We start from the raw sequence: 17191 nt of genomic DNA, 5'->3' as shown, positions 1-17191 counted from the left end.
GGCCAGCCACCGCCTCTCCACTTCCTGCCGCCAGACGCTCCGGATGCACTTCCGGCGTGCCTTTACCTCCTCTTGCGCTCTCATGTTAATGGCGGGTGGCGTCTGCTGAGGAGAACGCGAATAACCGCTCCCGGCACAGGGAAAGTCTCCCTGCCTGCCCCATTTCCTCTCGCCGCCAGTATTCGAGCTAGTCAGCATGTCCGTGGTGCCGCCCAATCGCTCACAAACCGGCTGGCCCCGAGGGGTCAACCAGTTCGGCAACAAGTACATCCAGCAGACGAAGCCCCTCACCCTGGAGCGAACCATCAATCTGTAAGTGCGGCCTGGCCTTAGCGCGCTGCCTTCGCGGGCACTTCCTTCCTCTTTAGCGCTCCTAAAGACTCCAGATCTTCTGGCGCGTCCCTGGCCCTCGGCGGGCTCCACGCCTCCCCACCATCTCCAGTCCCGCTCGCGGACGCGCGCTTTTGAAGATCCCTCGGGGCCCTTTCCTGGTCCTCGGGCGCCACGGGGTTAGAGTCCTACTTGGGAGGAGGGTTTTCCTTTTCTGGAGAGAAGCTTGCTCCCCTGCCCCTCCATTCAGTCATTCTAGGAAAATCCCAAGTTTGTTTTGAACTCACCCCCTCCCCACGTCTCCAGAGGTAACCTACTGGAAAATGTGTGTTTATTTTTCCTGTCCAAGGTTTCTGTTTTCACATCACGTTTGTGGTATTGTTTTTGTGTTTTTTATCTGGTATGAATGGTGTAATGTATCGTTTTTGCAGTTTTCACTTTTCTGTAGCGGTAAGCTTTCGAGATCTCGGTATGAAGCTTAGGTTTAGGTTTTTTCTCTTAACTGCTTAATTGCATCTGGGCTCTTGAATGCAGCACATTTTATTCCTGTGTTCAGAACTAGCTGGCTTACCCTATGCATTCACCTGCGGCATTGACTGCCGCAGCGACCGGAGTCAACCACCGCGTAGGCCCCAGCTTAGGGTGGATTCTGTTAGGGTTGGGCTTTCGTTCAGACCGTGGAGGGGACCAGCCTGCAGCCCCAGAGAATCCACTGTGGCCTGCGTTTTTACTTTCAACACTTTTCTGTTTAAGCCCTTCAAGCCCTTGCGTGTCGATGTCACTCACAAAAGTCATCTTGCAGTGGCGGGTAATTGGCGTTTGGGCTCTGTCTTGATCAAGAGATTGTCAGAATATCCTTTTTCTTTTCTTTTCTTTCTTTCTTTCTTTTTTTTTTTTTTTTTTTTTGCTTTAAATAATATCTTAGAGTTTGTGACCCACTGTGGTGCTGACCCTAATGGAGGAAAGGAGCCAGTTTATACTGGTCAGTATTTATAAGGTACAAGAATTTACTGATACTGGTGTTTCCATGAGAAACTTTAAGTGTTTCTCTATTTTACATTCAAATAAATGAACTTATTCCCTTCAACAGTGATTTGAAATGGAAAAGATGGTGGTTGTTATTGTTTTTATTTGGCAAAACAGGTGCTGGCTTGGAAAGTTAGATAATAAAAATGTTAGGTTTATTAAATCTGTAGGTAGATAGTGGTGTATGTACAAGCTAATATCTCTAGCTATTACATTAGCATAATAGCAGTTTAATTTCATATCTCTTCTTCAAAACATCTTCATAAGATTTCCATGAAGTGGAAAAGGTAATTTTTTTTTTTCTTTTCATGTGAAAGCACAGCTTCTGGATTACTTTGGTAATTAGAGCTAGGGCTCACGGTTTTCTCTTGAGTTAACTTTATTCCTGGACCAATTTGCGTTGAATTACTACGTAGAATTGGTGAAATGTTTTTATTTTTGCCCCATTAAAGTTATGGGTTGATGGGGATGCCTGGGTGGCTCATTCAGTTTAAGTGTCCAACTTTGTGGCCAAAGTCGTGGTCTCAGGGCTCTTGAGTTCAAGCCCTGTGTCAGACTCTCTGCTGACAGCTCAGAACCTGAAGCCTGCTTCAGTTTTCTGTGTCTTCCTCTTTCTTTGATCCTTCTCTGCTTGTGCTCTCTCTCTCTCTCTTAAACATAAACATTAAAAAATTTTTAAAAAGTTGTGGGTTGATGAATTTACAGAACGTTTCCTCTCCTGTATAAATACAGTATTCAGAAAAAAAATCACTGATGTGAACTCATTTCACCAGGGTGCATCATAATCTAACTTGAAAACAAGTCCTCTTCCCCACAATATACTTTATTTTAGGAAATATTGCATAAATGCCTACTTTGTATCAGGCACTGGGCATAATGCTTGGTGTACAATGGAGAAGTCCCTGCTTTGCTAACTGAAGAGATGATGGAAAGTAGTGGCTCATCTTGTAGAAAATAGGTATTAGTCTTTAACACCTATAGTTAATAGAATTTCTGATTAGATTGGTAGAGGAGTCCTAGGGAGCATTAGCTAGGTTGTCAATAGTAGTATGGCAGCTGTGATAAAAAATCAGGGGAGTATCAGACATCCAGGTGGCCACTTCTCTAAGCATTTGAGGGCCTTAGGGATGGTGTTGTCTGTAGTTGAAAGTTCAAGTTTGGGTAGCAGCTTGATCTAATGGAAGCTCTGACTTTATAGTCCAGAGAGCTGGATTCTAATCTTTGCTGTCACATTAACTAGCCTTGTAACTTTGGACAAATCCTGTGTCTCTGAGTACAACATATACACTTTTATACCATAGTTTCTTTATCCGTGGTTGGAATCTGTCATGGTAAATTATTGTCTTCAGTTCTCACATGAGATGTTTGTCTTTGGATCACAGGTACCCTCTTACCAATTATACTTTTGGTACAAAAGAGCCCCTCTATGAGAAGGACAGCTCTGTTGCAGCCAGATTTCAGCGCATGAGGGAGGAATTTGATAAAATTGGAATGAGAAGGACCGTAGAAGGGGTTCTGATTGTCCATGAACACCGGCTACCACATGTGTTACTGCTGCAGCTGGGCACAACTTTCTTCAAATTGTAAGTGTCACTGGAAATTAACAGCAAGACAACTTTTAGGATTGCTGTTTTATGCAGCTTTGGAATACAGTTTTAGACCTTAGTCATTTATTTCCGCAAACACTACTGTTAATGGAGTCTTCAGAAAGAGGAATTCATAAGTCATTTTCCTCCAGGGTAGTGCTCATTTATTGCCTAATTAGAAATCTGCATGTGTCTGTATATTGCTAATAATTGAGCCTGATAGAAGCCCTGTACAGCAAATAAGTCCAAATTCAATTTCTAGGTATCATTGTAGCATTACCAAGAACAATTGATATTATTTTTTTCTTAGGATGAATAGTGTTTATTTTTCTTAAAATGACTTACATATTTATAGATAACTATTTAGTTTTATCATTTAAACTTATAAATCTCTCAGTATTATACATTTAGCCCACAACTATTTGACCAGATTATACCAAAAAGGTCAAATCCTTAGATAGGAATTCTTGAAAAATGTCCCATTTTTCAGACCTAAAGAATGTGGTCCACTGCCTCTCTGGGCGAATGTCCCATTTTTCAGACCTAAAGAATGTGGTCCACTGCCTCTCTGGGCGTTTCTAGAATCCATTTTCACCAGATAGCTTCCAGAGAGAAGAGATTGGGATGGACTCATGGCCAGCAGTTATATTTGTTATGTTACACCTTTTGTTTGTTTAAAACTAGGGTTTGTGTACTGTTAGTCTGGTGACTTAATACAATGAATTCAACTTTCTAGCACATTCTTTCCCCTCCCTTTACATTTGTTTGCTTTGATTGCCTTAGCCAACATTGAAATATGTGTTATTCAGTTACATGATAGAAATTAAGCATTATTTTTTTTTCTTCCTGTTACCCTAAAATTGTATTAAGTTGAAAGCTGAAATTCTTAACTTTTATACAGACCTGGTGGTGAACTTAACCCTGGAGAAGATGAAGTTGAAGGACTAAAACGCTTAATGACAGAGGTATTTTTCCATTTAACCACTTTTGCAGTTTGATTCTTGCCCTGAATACCACCAACTTAATGGATAATTAGGCTTTTTATCTCTTGTGGAAAGGATAAATTTATTTTGAATAGTTTTCAATAAATAAAACATAAACAACAGTGTTACTACAATGTTTAATTTCTGCAAGTTGATCTTGTGCTTTATCTTAACTTTTTTTGTTGTTGTAATTTGTTGTAACAATAATGGTTAATAAAAGCCAACATTTATTGAGTACTTATTGTGCTAGGCACTGTTCTGAGTGCTTTACATGGAATAACTCCTTCAACCATCACAATAGCCCTTGGAGGAAGTACTATTATTAATCCCATTTTACCCATTGGGATACTGGGCCCAGAGGTTCAAGTAACTTGCTTGATGTTTATAGCTAGTATGTCATGTGGCTAGAGATTTGAATGTAGTATTATTCCAGTGTAGACCGCTATAGGGTTTTGACAAGAGAATGATTACTGTTAAATACCTATTTTCGTTTTTGCACTTTTATCTTTTAACCTTCACTCAAATTGTGCCACCTTTTAAAAGCACTCTAATGTCTGCCTCTAAAGACTAGGGGCCAAATGTATATAGATGCTCGAGATTTTGAGATTGCAGGTTGTTTTCACTTTTTAGCATGCAGTCCTTCCCTCTTTAATTGCAAAACTAATATACGTTTTGTGCCAAAACCTTGGCAGATACAGAAAAGCAGAAGGAGAAACAAAGCTAAAATCACCTGTAATTCTACCACTTTGACCTACTGGTTTATCTTTCCAGTATTTTTTCTAGTGCATTGTAACTTTTAAATACTGTGCTGTGCTTAGACTTCCATTCATATGTGGTTGATTGGACCTAGTTGCTTAGCTCAGCTCCTTCTCAAAACTCCACCAAAAAGGAAGTAAAGAGTTTTTGTTTTTTTATTTAAGATATAAAGTCAGTAGGATTGAAGGAGTGTAAGATGAGACAAAAGCGAAAAAGAAATTTTAGGAGCTAGAAAGCAGATGGGCAAGTCACATCTGTCCTAGCAGAAACTCTCAACAGGAAGGTAGTCCAGGACCTAGCACTACAGAGCAAAAGGTTGAAGGATTGGAAGTGCCAGGTGCCCATGAAAGTGGGGGCATGCATGGACTAAAAACTGGGTTGATTGACAGTTTGTATAGGACATATTTCTATATCTAGGTCATCTTCCCCACTCTGTACAGTTAGACAAAGACTAGCTGGTGATTGATTGTCAGTAGCTATTCACTCAGAGAACACTAAGCATTGAAAAAGTAGAGGAGATGAGAATAAGTGAGAGTTTACATCCTCAGTAGTGAGACTTCTAGACTTCTACTAGACTCATAAAATGGTGACAACTAGGCTTACATACATACCCTGGGCTGAAGGTTGGAGGTTTTGTTTCTGGAGAAAGTGGCCAGTCCAAAACAAACAACCCTCCAGATGATAGTATTTGAGAATCTTCCCAAAGAACAGTGTGATCCTATCACAGAGGGGTGATAGTTAAGCATCTTATTGGTTTACCCCTAATTGTGAGCCAGGCTTTTGGAGAAAGTGTCTTAAGAAGAAAGAGAGTAAAAGAAGCAAATGAAAGTCAACAGAAACAGAAAACTCAGCAACAAAATTATGACTCGTATTTTTGGTGTGATGAAAGGAGATAGCTCATGTGTGGAACACTGTGCCATAAAAAAGACTATTCAGCCAACAAGAAAGAACCCATGGTATTAAAATGTTAGCAGAAACAAAAAATTCAGTAGAGGGTTAAAAGATTGAATTGGCAAAATCTAGAAAGTAGAATGAAAAGGTAAAACAAAGGTAAGAATAAACAAAATTAGTGGGTCATTCTAGAAGGACCAGAATAGATTATAGATAAATAGAACAAAGGAGGAATAGCAAAACAATAACTCAAGAAAATTTCCCAAACGCAAATAACATGAGTTTTCAGATTAAAAAAGACCTATTGGCCTTCCCTCTATAATGAATGTTAAAAGATCCATGCAAAGGCATATCATCATGAAATTTTATTTTTTTTATTTTAGAGAGAGAGAGCATGTGGGCAGAATAGAGGGATGGTGGGGGAGGGAAGAGAGAGATAATCTTAAGCAGGGTCCATGCTCAGTGCAGAGCCCAACACAGGTCTCGATCCCATGACCCCAGGATCATGACCTGAGCCAAAATCGAGTCAGATGCTCAACCAACTGAGCCACCCAGGCGCTCCTGAAATTTTAAGTATGTAAGGATAAAGAGAAGATCCTAAAAACTTCCAAAGTTGGGGAGGGGAGGAGAGACAGGAATTAAATCCAAAGCATCAAAATTAGAAATGGTATTGTCTTCCTAGAAATAACACTGAAGTTAAAAGGTCTGGGAACATGCCTTTGTAATTCTGAGAGAACATGATTTCTGTCATAGAATTTTCTGTCTAATCAAACCATAAATCAAATGTGCAGGTAAAAAATTTATTTCTAGACCTACAGTTTCCAGAAATATATCTCTTGTACCTTTTCCCAGGAAGCTTCCGGGAGCTTCCTGGGAGGGTGTTCACCACCAAAATGAAAGAAAAAAAACTAAGAAGATACAGTATTCAGAATATAGAGAGGATCTAACAACACAGGAAAGAGGAAAAGGGAAGTCCTAGGCCTCCAACTGTGAGGCAGGGCTGAGAGCATCTACAGAGTGGTGGAGGATATAGAAAGTCTGTCAGTGGGGCGCCAGGGTGGATCAGTTGGTCGAGTGATGTCGGACTTTCGATTTTGGCTCAGGTCATGACCCTGGGGTCATGGGATTGAGCCCTGCATTGGGCTCCAAGCTAGATGTGGAGCCTGCTTGGGATTCTCTCTCTCTTCTTCTCCCTCCCTCTGCTCCTCTCCCCCAGTTGTGTGTGTGTGCTCTCTCTCTCTCTCTCCAAAACAAAACAAAAGTGTCTTAGGAAAAAATGAAAGTGATAGAAAATTTGATGTTTTGAGAAAAATTTAAATTCTTGGGAGAATGTGGAGATGAAGTAGTGATAGTGAATGATAGGGATATATGAGATAGTTATTAACTCTGAAAGAAAAGGTTAGTTGCGTAGTAACAAAATGTAATTACGGTTTACTAAACACTCTGGTGTGTCTGATTCACCTAGTTACAGTAATTTAAGTACTGAATATAAACTTAATCAAATGGTGGAGGAGAAAGTATGAATGGAGGATGTAATTTTTGAGATCCAAACTCTCACCCACAGTAGAGGGTGTTAATGGTTTTTTTTCTTTAGGTTTATAAAAACATAATAAGGTAATCAAAAAATGCCAAAAAGAATGCATTGAAAGTGTAAATGTAGTGGAGAATCCTGATAAACACTACCTCAGTCGGGTGATCAAGATTAACATCAGTGAAAAGTCCTCCCGATAGAACGTGCCCTGATGTGATGTGATGAGAATGGTACTTTAGCTCTGTGGTCTTCCTCTCCAAACTTCCCAAAATCTATAATCCCAGTCTAATTGAGCATTTTGCAAAATATCTGATCAGTGTTCCTTAAAACTGTGAAGATCATCAAAAACAAGGAAACTTTGAGAAACTGTTACAGTCTATGGGAAAAACTGTGCATAATTTAAATGTAGCTTAGAGGAGATAGATTCTGGGACTAGAAAAGGACATTAGTTAAAAACTAAGGATATCGCAATAAAGTATGGGCTTCCAGTTGATTATAAAGTATCAGTATTGGTTCCTTAGTTGTAACAAACGTCCTGTCCTATTATGAGATGTTAATAATAGGGGAAACCGGGTATGGGATATATAGGAAGTCTGTAGCATCTTTGCATTTTTTTTTTTTCAGTAAATCTGGAGCAGTTTTTTGTTCGTTTGTTTCAAGTTTTTAAATTCTGATTAACATGTAGTATAATATTAGTTTCAGGAATAGAAGTTAGTGATCCATCAGTTGCTCATTACAACAATAATAACCCATCACCCATTTATCCCATCATCCTGCCTACCTTCTCTCCAGCAACCCTCTGAAACTTAAACAGTTTATTTAAAAACAAGGGGAATGCTTGTAAAAATAGAGGCAAGTATTGGAAAACAGCTAAGAGTTGAAAGTTGTAGCCAGTGGAAATTGGGAAAGTGGGACAGGGAACTTCTCATGGTAAACCTTGTAGAACCATGTTCGACCAATAAAAATGTATGGAGTGTGATTTTGATTAAAATAACTTAAGTCTAATGTAATGCACAGATTTATAAAAATGAGAATTGTGAATTTGGAACACTTTTTTCTATAATTTAGGTAGGTGGGTGATTTACATAAGCCTCAGCTTGATTCTGGAAACACTGTTGTATGTATGGCATTAGCTGATGTAAGTAATTCATCACCTTTGGTTTTCCATGTGTGGTCAGGATGTAACAACAGATTCGTTGGTCCTGTATAGTTATGTTGATGCTAGATTGCCATTTTGGAACTAATAGTGTATGTCTTGGGCCAAGTGACACAGGTAATATTAGATAAAAAGTCATAAAGAGGAAATCTATATTTTCACAAAAGAAGGATACAAATGGATTGTTTATTGGGTGTCTTATTTCTTTTTAACAGATCCTGGGTCGTCAAGATGGAGTCCTGCAAGACTGGGTCATTGATGACTGCATTGGTAACTGGTGGAGACCAAATTTTGAACCTCCTCAGGTCAGTGCTCATTTACATTTGCTGGGCATTTGGGTAAGTAGAAAACGAATTTAATTCTAGCCATTTGAAAAGAGTGTAGTAGAATTTGACTTGAAATTTTCTTTTCTCTCTCCTTAATTTAGATAAAAAATGAAAAAGCCAAGCATTTGTTCTTTTAAAGGAAAATTTCAAACATACAAAAGTAGAAGGAATAGTGAAAATACATGAATCCCCATTACCTGTCATCCACAGGTTAACAGTTAGCAACTCATGGTCAGACTTCACCTGCAACCCCATTTCCCCTGCTCTCACCTTGGATTATTTTGGAACAAATCCTAGGTATCATTTGGAATGTAAATATTTCAGTATGTATTTCTAAAACACAAGGGTCTTTTTAAAAACACGACCACAATACACATTCTCACATTAATAAATTATTCCATGAGCTCATTAAATATGTATATCCCTTGACTAGTTTCAAGTTTTATTTTTATTTTGTTTTCTAATTTGTTTAAATTAGGATAGTCTCTTAAATCTCTTTTGGCTGGTTGGTTTCCTACTTCTTTTTTTCCTTGTAATTTATTTGTTAATGAAAGCAAGCTATTTAAAGTCTTTTGTGTTTCCATTGCTGATTGCATCTGCCTGTTGTCCTTGAACATGTAGCTCTTTGGCTTCTGTGCTATAAACTGGTAGTTAGATCAAGAGGCTGGATTTGGCTGATGAGGGAGTGCAAGGCTTACTTACCATAGGCAGTATATTGTTTATTGCTGCATAATAAATGATCCCCAAACTTAGCAGCTTAAAACAGCAAACATTCGTTATCTTCATTTCTCAGGTTCAGGCATCTGGGAGCTGCTTAGCTGTGTAGTTCTGGCTCATGGTCTCATGAAGTTATGGTCAGGTTGTCAGTGGGATTGCATCCCCTCCAGGCTGGACTCAGGCTGAAGGATCTAATCCCAGGTTCACACATGTGTTTGTCAGCGGGCCTCTCCTCCTGGACTGTTGGACTGAAGGCTTCAGTTCCTTGTTGGGTGTTGACCCTAGGCCTCTCTGTTACTGTGAGAGCGTCTCCACAGTGTAACTCCCAGTAAGGCAGCGGGCTTCCACTAGAGCTTGAGATCCGATATAGAGATAGTGACAGAGAGAGTGCTCAAGGAGGAAGTTGTGGTCTATTATAACCTGATCTTGACAGTGTCATACCATCACTTACTTCTGTATGCTATTGGTTGCACAAGCCAACATGGTACGTTGTAGGAGGGCACTGCACAAAGGTGTGGATACCGGGAGACCGTGGGGGTCATCTTGGAGGATGGCTGCCACCGATGGTATCGTGCACTTCCATCAGAAGTTTTTTAATGTCTGGTTGTCTCTTTCTGTAATGTTAGTGGCTCATTGATAATAGTTTTTTGGGTTTCATTACGGTTGTGGTAGTTTTATTAAGGAAAACTTCTCTCATCAACTATTTGGTTACCGTGAGGTATAGTTTGTATAGGAAAGAATAGATGCGTCTTTTCATAAGAATGAATGAATTTATTAGTATCCTCCAAAGATGTTATTCAAGAGAAAGAATAAGACAAAGACTTGGGTACAGACATTTTGTTTGGGAAGTGATCCCAGAAAGCAATAGACTGATGGGAGAGGGCAACCAGAAACAGCAATAGTCAAAAAAAGAAGGGCACATGATTGATTTTATTATAACTGGGCAACTGGATCCTGCTGAGGACTGTGAGGAACCATGTGGAATGTACCAAATTGTTCCATTAGAAGGATGGAAGACTGGAGATTCATACCCCATTGGATAGGGGTTAAATTAACTCCCTTGCACTTTCATGTTGAGTCTGAGCATTGGTTGATTTTTGGGGGCTTTGGAAATGCTTTGAGGCTGAAAAGCAGAGACTGAGACAGTGGCAGCAAGCTGGGAGCTTTCTAGCACTTCCCAACACAGCTGCCCTGAAATCTGAAGTGGGATGGGATCTGAGGTGGGTGATGAGGGGCACAAAAAGTGTGTTTCATTGACCTTTTAAAGTGTCATATGACCTCATGGATTTAAATACATGTGTTGTGTTTTAATCCATTGTAATGATTGATGATGGTACTGATGTCCAAGTTTTCTCACCTTTAACTGATGAGAGCCTCTGATCCTGAATCCTGTAGACAAGGCTCTATGACTTGGATACCTTCTTTGCATTATGTGGTGTTCCAGGTTAAGAATCATACAAAATATCAACCGAGTAAAGATTAGGTTATTATGTCTGTCCTCTTCCTTCTGACTCTATAGTATAGCTGAAGGATAGGAAGATAAGGCACTGTGGAAGCTGGTGCTAGTACTCACTCCCTGAGGATTGTCCCGGCCTTATTAAGAAAGTATCCGCTATCTGGAAATAGTGAAGTTCTGGTCCAAAGATACATGAAACAATTATTGTAAACTTTTTATGGTTTCTTGAACATTCTTTGATCGAACTGGAAGCTCAGTAATAAAAGTTTTCCAGGCTACTTTCTAAATGCCCTCATCTCCCCTACCGAAGTGCTAGGACAGTTACTTTAATTCACTGAACCCTAGGGTTGGCTCTGCTACCATGAGGTGTAACGCAGGTGTTGTGTGTAGGTGTTACATGTTTATTTAATACACTTGGGGTAGTGGTTAGGTGTCAGTGGGAAAAGAGCATGACACCGTCTCCCTGTCTTTTTGTGTAAAGTGCCCTTGGCTTAAAATAAACACCAAGAGGAAGACTGGAGAAGAAAGGCTTAAAAGAAAAGGAACATGTAGCCATAAGTAGAAGAAAATTGGGGTAATTAATGCCAGTCACTTTGGTTTGGTCATGGTGTGGGAGCTTCTGTTTTATGTGAACCACAGGTCTCCCATAGCCTGTGCTATTCAAACTACTACTTACCTTTTTGTTTGTTACTGCCAGTGCCTGGTTTTCATGATCATGTAGGGAGCCTCCAACGCCTGGGATGGTTGTCTTCGTTCATCATACTTTAGGGATGGCTGTGCTGTGTAATTATTCTGACTGGAATACTGAGATAATCCAGTGAGGGGTAGCATAGTGGGAAGTAACAGGCTTTTATAGTGTGATGACGGTTGAATAGATGAGGTTGAATCCTGATGTCACTACTTACTTGTGTAATCTTGGGAAAGACCTTTAGCTTCTCAGTGTAAGTTCTTACATTAAATGTGGGGGATATTACCTTCTTTTGGCTGCCTCTGTTTTATCCTACTCTCCCCTTATATCTGTTTTCAGCATTTTTCAATTGCCCTGCCCTCAAATACAACTCCCAAAGCCAAAGTAGATTTTTCTGAATGTATTATGGGGAGGTGCAGGAGAGATCTGTATCCCAGACTTTTAAAATTTGCTCTGTCAAAATTCTTTCTGAGATTGTAGCCTCCCCTCTCTAATTTTCTTTAGAATCTCTTAAGTTCTCCAAAATATTTTCTGCATTTTCACAAGCAACTTGATTCTCTCCAGCTGATAGGACTCCCCTTCCACTGCTCGTCTGGTGTTCCTGAAGCGTGCATCCGGTGTGTGTGTGGCATCATTGGGGGAGGAGCATCTTGTCAAATGCCTCACGGGCCATATTTAAACTTTTAATATAGCAAATGTGTCCACATCAGAATTCTAGAAAATTGAACTTAGTGATTTTTTTTTTTAAAACAACTTTTATTAGAACAGTACTTAATGTCAGACTTCATTGGGTTGTAAATTTCTCAAGCTGTAAATCCTACGACTGCATATTTAATTGACTTGAATGGTTTTCTACTTATTATGTTGTGTTTATTAAGCATTTGTCTATTAGAACATCTGTTAGGTACTAGGTTTTGGTAAAGGCCAGACTAGAAGGGGTTCTAGTTCTCCCAACAGTATACATTGTATTGGGAAATAAACATATAAAGAAATAATTGAAACCACAGGATACACGTTAAGTAAAATTGTGTTGGGATTATGAGAACTTAGTCTCTAAAGGTTGATATTTGATCGTAAGATATGAAATGGAAGAAGTTGATAAATAAAGGTATGGAGTTGATTAAGGGATGTCTTGGCAAATACAAATTCTTCTCTTTTGCTATTTTAGTATCCGTATATTCCTGCACATATTACAAAACCTAAGGAACATAAGAAGTTGTTTTTGGTTCAGCTTCAAGAGAAAGGTAAGTTAGTTTGTTTTCGAAAGCACCCACCTAAAAACTTTTGTAGAGTAATTTCAAGAATACTTCTATTGGTGTTTTCTCCACGTTCCTTAAAATATTGGATTTATTCTGAAAATAAAAGCACATACTATGTTTGTACAGAATTCACTAGTTTTTCTTATATGTGTGCCAGTCATGCTATAGGGGGGAAAGTAAATTTAACTAGAGCATAAAGTGCCATTTGGTGGCATTTTGAAATAACTCTATTGATACTCACATTGTAACAAACTGAAAATTTTAGATGATCGATGAACTGATTTTTTTTAATACCATATTTAGATCTGTTGTACATTTTAACAAATAATTATTCCATGTCTTAAAAATGGAACTAATAAATTATAAACCCGAGGCTCTGCTCTTCTCCTTGTTCCCAGGGCCAGCACTTCTAAGGTGCTCTTACTTGTTAGCAACATGAACTATGAACTTTGCCCAGAAGATACAACCAAAAAATGTGTTAATGAGAATTACCTTTTTCCTCAAAAGTTTCTCAAATGTAAAACCAGTGAGTGATGAATTTATGAATGAAGTAGAAGCAGTGATTGTATAAGAATTTACAGAAAATGAATACTGTTTTATTTTATTTTAGCCTTGTTTGCAGTCCCTAAAAATTACAAGCTTGTAGCTGCACCATTGTTTGAATTATATGACAATGCACCAGGATATGGACCCATCATTTCCAGTCTCCCTCAGCTTCTGAGCAGGTATAGAAAGTTGAACATTCTGTGGCTGATTAGTCTGAATTGCCAGATTTAAAATATTCTGAGCTGGTTGAGAAGGGGTAATTATGAATTTTGGTTTTTAAGGAAACTAACACGTAGATGGATTCATAGTTCATGTACAAGCCATAGAGTAAATATGACTGACTAAAAAGTGTCCCCAGACTCCTCAAGTTGCAGCATGACATTCTTGTAAATACCAGAAGTGTACCAGCGGTGCTCTTCCCCAAATCTGATTTATTTTGTTTTTACTGTTAAGATTGAAGTCTTCATTCAAAGAAGAGATGGTAAAATGGCAGTCAGCAGTGTATAATAAAAACCAGGGAAGTTATCTGTATAAAAATGTGGAGAATTGAATCTCTTGGTGTAATATGTTCTCTTTCGTCTTCAAAGCCTGCTATAGTTAGGCCTATTGGGTATGTGGGATTAAGTCTTGAATTTTTACATACATGGAGGTTTTTTGTGTTTCTTTCGGCAGGTAGAGTGATAAGTGCATTAAAAAAAAAAGTTGGCTTGTACTGTTTGAGGAGCCTTCTATGGATAGGGATCGCAGAACAATGTGGTGCCTAAGAATATAGATTCTGAGGGCAGTGTTTGGATTTGAATTCTACCTTTAATAACTTCTGGCAGTGTGACCTTGGACAAACTACTGTTTGCTTGTTTCTTCACCTGTAAATCAGGGTGGTAGTCCCCACTTCATAGAATTGTGAGGAGTGAGTCAAACGATGCATCTGAAGTGCTTAACAATAGTGCCAGGCGCCTGGCAAATGCTGACATAAATATTCGTTCAAAAACATTTCCAGTAGTGATTTTGGCTTTCTGTGAAACCTTGTTGATTAGGAAATTGGTCTTTCTATTTTGTTACATGAATCAAACTTTATCTATTGCTCCTCTTGGTCTGATGATGGGTTAAAAGTTGAAGTATGACATAGGAAAAAGAGCCCTGACATCACTTACCAGGTATCAGGAACTGTGCTGAATGGCAGAGTACCATGAGGTATAAAATTTTCCTTCCCACAAGGAACTTGTTAGTGGATAATTAATCAAATGTACACTCTTAAATTTTGTTTTTAGTTGTAAGTATTTAACAACACTTATTTAATGTGTAAGATCAGACAGGTGAGAGAAAAGTATGTCTCAGTATAGAAAATGCCAATAATGTCAAAGGAGGGCAGAAATGTTCACATTTCTTTATCATCGTCTAAGGTAAAAAACTTTGTAAATTATGCTGTTTTTAATAAAGATATTGTTCTTTCTAAAATTCAGGTTCAATTTTATATACAACTGAATTCCTGCACAGTGGAGAAGTAAAAGAAGCCGTCTCTGTGAGCACAGCTATAACACATTGTAGAATAAACATGGTAGACAAGGTTTTTTTTGGTTTTGTTTTGTTTTGTTTTTTATCTCGTCCCCAATCCCTAAATTGCTACCTACTTTCTGTTTGAATAGTAAAGTTAATATGAAGAACTAGATAGTGATGTAAACAAATGTGATAAAGTTTAATTTACTTTTGGTTCTACTCCTACTTTTTGTACAACATTAAAGAGTATGGACTTCTTTCTATTTGTATTTTTGTTTTTCACATTAAACTTGGAAAATTCTTACAGGTGAGGACTGGTTTTTTTCCCCCCTCGTAGGCTGATGAATATTTAAAGACAATGGCAGATTTAGGTCAGTCGAGTTTATGGGACCCTTGTTCTGAGGTCATAGTTGGAGTATACTCCAAGGCTGTGTTCTAGATTTTTGTGACAAGGAACCTATGTTATTTTTGGGAACTAGATTTGCTTGATGGATCCCAAGGTGTAACTCCTGAAACAAAGCACTCTGAATTGTGCTACAGCAGAGCTGCCAGTATATTACTGACTTGTACATTTTATACTGATACGTTCAGACCTTTGTTCGCAAGCAACAGACCTTAAACATACGAGGAGTCGTTAAAATTGGCTACCTTAGGGAAACTTGTGGGAATTGGTATAAAAAGAGACCCATTGAGAGCTGATTGAGATATTTTTCCTTCACATAATGGAGGTATTAATTATTTGTGTTGTGACATTCTTAGTCATGGTAAAATAGTGGTCTGTAAAGGAAGTTTCTAAAAGTGGGTCTGTTAGGTTTTGAGCTCTTTGGATTGCAAAGTTAGTCATTTCAGTTTATATCCATAGAAACGAAAATTTGGTTTTAGCAAGTGACATAAGCCTTTTCAAAAATATTTTGGAATAATTTGAATCAACTGAAATATAAGGACAGGATAGGGGATAGATTTTATCAGCCTAAGAGAAAAATGCCAAATTTTAAAAGCTCTTTAAAATAACACTACTAAATTAGGATCAAATTTTGGGGAATAAAAAAAGACTCCTAGGGCAAAGGAGTTTGTTGGCTGTGTCATAGCTTAATGGCCAAAGTATTTTGTGTATATGCCTTGTAGCACACTTGTTGATGGTAGGTCTGGTGAAAAGGAAATCTTGTAAGATGCAACTACTTAAGACAGATTGCTATAGTTTTTAATAGATAAACAGAAATGAACTATTGATTAGTTCTTATATCTTTATGGTAGTGATCACAGGCTTTTTCTCCTGAACATAGGGTGATTTGAAAGGTACATTGCATACTCTTCCCTATTTAGACTTGAAAAAATTAGACCAAGAGCAATTATGTTAGTAAAGGTTCAATTTTATTTAGTTGAGGTCCCATCAAACCATCACAAGGTTATGTGTCAAGTAGTGATTGAGACCATGCTCATGCTTTGTAGTAGGTGAGCACCACCAGGCTTTAGGACCAAAAATGATTAGTGATTTTTTTGTTTGTTTGTTTTTTTGAAAAAGCCACTAATTCTGTGGATAGTCATCTCCCTCAAGGGCTAACAGTCCCACTCCTCTGGTTTACATTAATATGTTTATAACTTACCATAATTTTCCTGGTGAACTCACTGATTAGCTGAGCCCTGTCAAGATTGGGGAAGGCAAAGATGGAGACAGCTTAATCCAGTCCACCTTCTTGGTTGCTTCTGGCATCCAAGTGAAAGGCTACAGTAACCACATTTCAGATGTGCTAGGCTAGTATTTGTCATTTGGGGATGGTGGAAGGAGGTGGGTTCGTGTGGTTTATAAAATGCTGTATAAGTTGAAGAGATCTAATATGAAGGTTCTCATGTCCTTTGTAACATAGGCTTTGACCTAGAAATTCTTGATCACTACTTCACAGTGTAAGTACTTGAGTCCATCATTTATATGTTGGGGCCGAGGTAAGAGACACCTTTGATTTCAGCTGTCTGGGTTACTAACCTTAGAATGTAAAAAGATCTGGTTTGGGATGTAAAACTGACAACACACAAACACAAATGTTTTAAACTGTCTTTGAACTGGACAGTTACGGTTGTATCTCAATACTCTGGTGTTTTAGGTTTTCCTGATGGAAATAGTAGAACTAGGAAATTCAAATCTGATGTATTCCTACACATTAGAAGAGGGTACATGGGCATTGCTTAACGCTAAGCTCTTTTAATGTAAGTTCTTAACACACCTCTGCAAAAACTAACAGTCTTAAAATTGTGCATTCTGATTCTCTACATATTAAATACGGAATAATTTTAAAATGAGCTCTTGAACCGATTTTGTATTTTTGAATGCCTTCTATGTTTCAGGTTGGTTTATAGATGAGAGTCCTCTTTTGCATTGTAGGAGTACAATATATGCCGTGTTATTTTTTCAGAGTAATCCAAGTAGTGCATATTGTATATAAATCTGCTA

General features: G+C 38.3%; 1 protein-coding gene across 1 annotated transcript; it reads left to right on the top strand.

Annotated features, from left to right (window-relative positions):
- The first annotated feature begins 47 nt into the window (after positions 1–47).
- NUDT21 (nudix hydrolase 21) lies at positions 48–15051 on the top strand. The gene is made up of 7 exons (XM_060651930.2): positions 48–312; positions 2739–2939; positions 3844–3907; positions 8475–8564; positions 12615–12690; positions 13316–13430; positions 14712–15051. Exons 1-7 carry the CDS (start codon positions 197–199, stop codon positions 14731–14733), a joined length of 684 nt encoding a protein of 227 aa, XP_060507913.1. The 5' UTR covers positions 48–196; the 3' UTR covers positions 14734–15051.
- The last annotated feature ends 2140 nt before the right edge of the window (positions 15052–17191 follow it).

The sequence above is a fragment of the Panthera onca genome, chromosome E2 (genome assembly GCF_046562875.1).
Source record: "Panthera onca isolate mPanOnc1 chromosome E2, mPanOnc1 haplotype 2, whole genome shotgun sequence".
Lineage (NCBI taxonomy): Eukaryota > Metazoa > Chordata > Mammalia > Carnivora > Felidae > Panthera > Panthera onca.
Note: the sequence above shows the minus strand (reverse complement) of the source record. Positions and strands in the feature narration are given on the sequence as shown.